The sequence below is a fragment of the Amblyomma maculatum genome, chromosome 3 (genome assembly GCF_055883805.1).
Source record: "Amblyomma maculatum isolate TAMU_Amacu chromosome 3, ASM5588380v1, whole genome shotgun sequence".
NCBI classification, from domain to species: Eukaryota; Metazoa; Arthropoda; class Arachnida; order Ixodida; family Ixodidae; genus Amblyomma; species Amblyomma maculatum.
The window spans coordinates 132284957-132291156 of record NC_139346.1 but is presented as its reverse complement, the minus strand read 5'-3'; the positions used below and the strand labels follow the sequence as shown (position 1 = coordinate 132291156).

The 6200-nt window shown below is 43.8% G+C and overlaps 1 protein-coding gene across 3 annotated transcripts in view; it reads right to left on the bottom strand.

Annotated features, from left to right (window-relative positions):
* Nucleotides 1–2786: 2786 nt before the first annotated feature.
* Nucleotides 2787–6200, bottom strand: part of LOC146196058 (protein strawberry notch homolog 1-like) — a 54908-nt gene continuing 51494 nt past the window's right edge. For all 3 annotated transcript variants that reach the window (XM_084598067.1, XM_084598066.1, XM_084598068.1), the window contains exons 26-27: nt 5889–6088; nt 2787–4157 (exon numbers count right to left, since the gene is read on the bottom strand). In XM_084598067.1, the coding sequence (XP_084454193.1) occupies nt 4072–4157; nt 5889–6088 (286 nt within the window). In that variant the 3' untranslated portion in view covers nt 2787–4071. The remainder of the gene's footprint in view (nt 4158–5888; nt 6089–6200) is intronic.

Below are 6200 nucleotides of genomic sequence, written 5' to 3'. Positions count from 1 at the left end.
AGAAGGCAATGCCTTGTGCCCGTTGCCACAGAAAGCTGTATGTGCCAAAACATCACTTGTATACGACTCCTCCTGCCTGTTTTAATTGTGTTGAGAACGTGCATGCAGGCACGCCCACCCACAAAATGCACACCACAGCAGTCCTCTTACCCATGAAAAACTGCACTGTATGCCATGGCTGACAACTTATAAATGTTTATATGGTGGTAAACAAAAAACATTAATGAAATTAGCGCTAATAATTAGACGGCAGAAAACACAATTCTTTTCGTCTGTCCCCCCGTCAAAGTATTAGCGCTAATTTCTTCTTAAATATGCGGAACCAACTAGCTCGACAACACGCACTCCTGAAAAAAAAAAAAAAATTCACCTATGTGGAGTTTGGCCACAAGGTAATGCGAGCTCAGCTAAAAAATTTTCCCTATATAAGTCTTAAACTAATGTTGACAATATAGTGCTTTAAGATAAAAGAAACTTCACTATACTCCCATGCATAAGAAGGGTTTTGGCTGTGCAGCTTCTGCTCCACTGCCAGAATGTCGTGCACAGGAAGGTGGCGACACCAGTGACAATGTTCGCTGCACTTTATGCAATTTCTTAGTGCTGCTGTTCACAAGGCAAACCTGCTTTTATTGTGCTGGTTCAGGTGGTCAAACCCAACCAAGAATGTTGCGGCTTACATGACCCTGAAGCCAACCTAGCATTGCAACAGCAATGTATAGTGGAGTGTAACACAACACAGGGTGGCATTTGACCATCAGTGTCAGCTCCCAGTTGTCACCACTAGACTAGCTTCTGATTGATTTCAGCAGCCACAGGGTTTAGCAATGACACATGCTTTCACACATCTATAAACCCCTACTACTCTTCACCATCAGTTTTGAAAAATATAATGAGCGTCTCCATACTTCTCCCTACATGCTCGGCTTAGTCTTTACAGTGCACAACTAATGAAATTTAGCTTAATTTGCCCATCAAGAAATTTGCCTTGATTCCACTTCAAGCTTGCCAAGTATGCATAGCTTTTGCAGACTGCACGCTTGTTTAGAAAGGTCCACCGCATTTTTGTAGTCAACTGCCTCCAGGTGCTTTCCTTTAACGCACACCTCTCGCCTTTGCAAAATGTGTGCAGTGTGCCACAAGGCACAGGTGATTGTACTCAGTTGCTCTATGCTTCTCAATGTTTCTGCCTGCAAGCATGGGCACTAGCTGCAATATGCCATGGCTATGAGCATTGCTCGCCATCGAAGCAATACATAGGCCAAGAGAAATGCCTTCATAGTAGAGGGCTTGGTTCTGCTTTCGCATTGGTGGTCAAACAGTAGTACCACTCATCTTGGAGCATACCATGACTATGAACACAACATAGTGCAAGTAAAGCCATTGATTTCTGCCTTATTATTCCTACAGCTGGGGTGGAAGTGCTGCTCCATCGTGCTTTCCTTGCTCCATCCTGCTCCAAACTGGCTGCTTCTATGTTAATCCAATCAAATTAACCAGAATATAGGTTTTCATGGCCTGCAAAAAATGCGATCCTGTAGAATTCGGTCGAGTGACTGTGAGCAGTGCAGCTGGACACTGGCACCCTTTCCCAGCAGTGAGCAAAGCACATACCTCAAACTATCATGAACTGGCAAAACTCCTTCAGCTACAAAGAATTGCACGAACTATTCATGGTTCAAATGTGAAACAAGCAGGTACCTCACCATTAAAACGCTGTGCGGGTGGTGCCGGAAAGGTGCATTCACTAGAAATGTTCTTAAGAGTATTGGAAAACCAATACATGGCCCATCACCAACGTGTCGACATTAAGAAAGCACCAATGAAATGAAGAAGGCCATAAAGTAAAGAATCTGAAGGAGGAAAAGGCTACCCTTCAGTGCAGTGTATCCTCCTTGAAGGTGCTACTGACCAGTGCCCAGGAAATTTATCAGCACAGCATTAGGATCATAAACAATATGTACTAGACAGAGCGGAATTCAGCAGCTCATTGATGTGATGCTCGAGTACATCACAGTGGTAGACTTCACGTTTGAATCAAGTGAAGATATGTACAGGTTTTGGTGAAACATGACATTCAGTTATGAAGTGTCGAAGCAAGCATTCCATCTGCTGCTGTCTGCTCAAAATTGTTCATCAGTTTGATTTAAGAATTTTTTTCACTGCTCATTATGACAACATAGATGTCTATGTGTCGTCAAAGCATTTAACATTGAAAAGGAAAAAAATCATTTTTTTTATACACCAGGAAGAAAAATTGCAATTATTGAAAGCTTCTGGCGCTGGAAACATGCCCTAACGTATAGCTCGAATGCTGAAAAAACTAATTTTTTACTGCTCCAAAAACGCTTGTGTCTGAATGCTACTGAAAGGCACAGCGGCGTAGTAAAAAGCTTTCAATCAATGTTAACACTCGAATGTGTTTTAAGTGTGATTAGCATAGCAGCCATGTGTGCAATGTGCATCAAAGATTGATTAGTGGTGGGGTAAGCTACCATATAACGCAAGTGTGCAGTGCAGAGTCCCGGCTACTGTTGTCGCACATTTTCATGACGATTAGCCACACTGCAGACTGTTTATAGCAGGCTCATTTTCTCGTAATATCTGCCTTGGTGGCTTCCCCTCAACTTTCCTGTATAAAAGACAAGGGTTCTGCACTCTTTTGGGTGCTTCAAACAAGCCTACCTGATCACAGTAATACTGGAGAACAGTTTAAAAGAAAATCTTATGTGCTGGTGTGTAATTTAAAAACCATCTGGCTCGACACAATGAAATAAATTCTGGAGGCAGGTTTTGCATCGCCTTTTTATTTCAGAACTTTTCTCAGAGTCATCTCATTAGGAATGGGGCCACATGATGATTCCAAAAGCAACTTGATCATTTGCCTTCACTGACTGATGCATAGAACGAAAACCGCGAAACACAGAGAAGTGGGGAATGAGGACACACAAGCATCCAAGGTGAGAAGCATCACTGTTCCGCTACTAATAACAACACAGCAGACTATAAACACTTTTCAAGAGCTAGAGAGTAATAAATAGTTACGAAATACGCGCCACTAAACACACGGCCACCTGCCAGCTCGCGTTTGCTTTCCTGTCACTATTACACTGTTCCTGTCTGGGGAAAGAAGGACATCACAAGTTGGTCTGACTAAACTGATAGAGTGCACAACATTTACGCCTTATTCTGCTGATCCAAACTGAAAGTGGTATTTCCAGAGGGCAAGGATGGGTAGAGATAAGGTGAGAACCTGAAATGCACTGGGGATCATGCGCTAAATGAGAGATGGGAATGACAGCTCCTTTCAATTGACCAAAAATGATGAATGACATATAACAAATGAGCGTGTAACAATATGCCGAGAGAAAGAGACAGAAAAAAAAAAATCATAAAATAACAGCACCATGTCTTGCAGGGCGCCCAGCAGCAACACGTACAGAACAAGTAAAAGGCAGTGAGTACAAAAAGAAAATTGCCAACAGAAAGGGGCGAGAGAAATAGAATATCTACAAAAGCTGTCCTTGATTCTTCTTTGCATCTTTCTCCATCGTACGATGTCACCACCAAGACACACACACATACATTACTAAATACACTGTTTTTCATACCATGCACACACGACTTCCATCACGTTTAGAATCCTCTCTCACTAAACTTTCCCACTCCCTCAAGTCACAGAGAGAGAGAGAGAGAAAAATTGAAACATCATTCCTAGACCATTTATGCTGTTTAATGCATTGGTTTTGGTTCTTGCTAGACTTCCTTAATTAAAAAAAAAAAAAAAAAAAAGACGGAACAAAAGGAAGAGCAAGCCAGAGATAACAGACAAACGCAACACCCTACATACAGGGGAATTGTGGAGTGCGTGGTAAGGTAAGCGGTACTGTGACGCACATGCACGGAAGGTCGGGACACCTGACAGTAGAGGAGGAAGAGTCCACGAAGAAGAAGCCTTTCCCGCTACCAACAATGCTTCCTCCGGACATGCATGGGGAGCAGTGTCCCAATGATGACAGCACGGTGGGAAGTGGAGGCCCATGCACGCCAGAGTAATGAAGAGGCCCGGCCTCAAAAGGTCTCGCTGTTGGTCTTCTCAGCATCTTGAGACAGGACATTCACCAGTGGGGCGACGCAGTTGCTTGGAATAATGGTACCTGGGCAGCAGAGAGAGCCCACAAGGCACGAGAATTTACACACTGAATGGGGACGATAGGACCAGGTGGTGCACATAGCAGCAAGGAATGCAACTGGTTTGGTTTGGTTTGTGGGTTCCCAAAGCAGCTCGGCTATGAGGAAGCCAACAGTCACAGGAAAGCAGAGACTCGGAGTTAATCTTAGTGTTGCTAATGCGAAATCACGAAGTTAATCATCGCATGGGCGAATAAAAGATAAATAGAAAAAAGAAAAACCACATGGCACCATGTGTTAGATTTTTTCTTCTACTTTTCAAGCAATCATTTTATGGCTCACAAGTAAATTTACAACTTCATGTAATTAATAGAAAAAAAATTCATCTCTTCCGGAACTGCGAAGCTACAGTCGAACCCGGATATATCGAACTCTGCAGCCGCCATAACTGCCACACCGCTCGTTCAGCCCGACAACAAAATACGGACATTGCATGTCACCCGTCGCACACAGAGGGTTCACAATGCACGTTAAAGAAACCATCCGACGTCCTGTCTGCCATGGGCTGCTGCAAACGAAGATCGGGAAAGAGGCAGGAAGGTCTTGAGGGTGATGTGGTCATTATTAGGGAAGGCACATTTTTCAGTGCGCCGACCAGTGAAATTGAAGTTCGATATAAGACGCCACTTTCTTGTACATTTACATGGGATTTTCAAGGGGATATTCCGTGACGTCATGCTGAAAAATGAACTGTTGCTCCGCTTTTAATTGGTGTTGTGGTATCGCATTCAAAAGCAGATAAATATGATCCCAGTGTAGCATCTCTTGTATTTTGCCTTCAAATAGCAATAAGAATTATAGGTCTAGCTGTTGAGATATCCTTCCGACAAACTTTTGACATGAGCCAAAATTTGGCTTAAAAAAAGAAAAAAAAAAAAAAAAAGAAATGGTAGAAAGTAAACAATATTAACAAAGTTGCACTCAAGATTGGCTAGCTAACAGCAGGCATGTAGTTTGACCGATTCTGTGCACCCAAGTGGGCTTTTTTATCATGCCAGCCACCTGTTTTGAGGTGCTGACACCGTGCTTCTGCGCTGGCACATCTGCAGATTGTTATCAAACTTTCTTGCTTTTAGATAAATCCTGATGAAAACACACAGTACATTAAACGCCCATTAATTAGAACTATGCTACTTGGTCCGGCCAAGCTAGATAGTGGTCTGTGCAGGCACGTCCATACGGCTTGGTTAATGCTGGACTTTGTAGGCGGGCTGGTAGCTTACGCTCTTGCCTCACCCTTAAAGGCTGAGCTTAGGTGCCCCCAATATTATAGCACCCTGCACTGATAGGAGAATAATGTATGATAGGAGAATAATGTAGCAAGCAAAAGACGCTTCCGCTTCCTCCCAGGTTTAAACAGAGCTAAACCAAAGCTAATTTTTTTTTTAGACAGTCGTCCATCCTTCTACTTACTAGTCATCAATTAAAACACCTGGGTAGTTGCAATCATGACCCTCGCTTTTAGCACTATTTTTTCAACAGGCGTTTGCACTATCAGGCGCTCCAATGATTGTGTGGCAGTGGATGGCGCGCATCCCAAACGCGACATGATAAAATGAAAACGAGGCCTGCGCGGACTTCTCTGGAGAAAGCCATCAAAGCTATCGCGCTACAAAACCAAAGAAGGGAGTAAGATGCAAGGGACTTAGCAGAGCCGGAAACAGGCTTTCATTGAGCAGTAAACTGCAGGCACTGACCGACAATGCGCAGGTTGTCCTCCGTCTTGAGGCGCACCACCTGCAGCTTGGAGGAGCTGCTGTGGCCGTGTATGGAGCTCAGCACACTCTCTACCTTGGCCCAGACAGCCAGCACTGATCCACTGAGCACGTGGTAGGTGCGCCGCCTCAGCCCCACCTCACACGCCAGGCCCATGTTCTTCTTACGGCAGCTGCTGTACCTGTACAGTTCAGTGGGTAAAGGTTTTCTTTGCAGTTTTTTTTCTTCTACAGACCATGGCAATGGTAGTCCAGCCACTCAGAAGACATTTTTAAAAATTAAGTGGTTAGGGT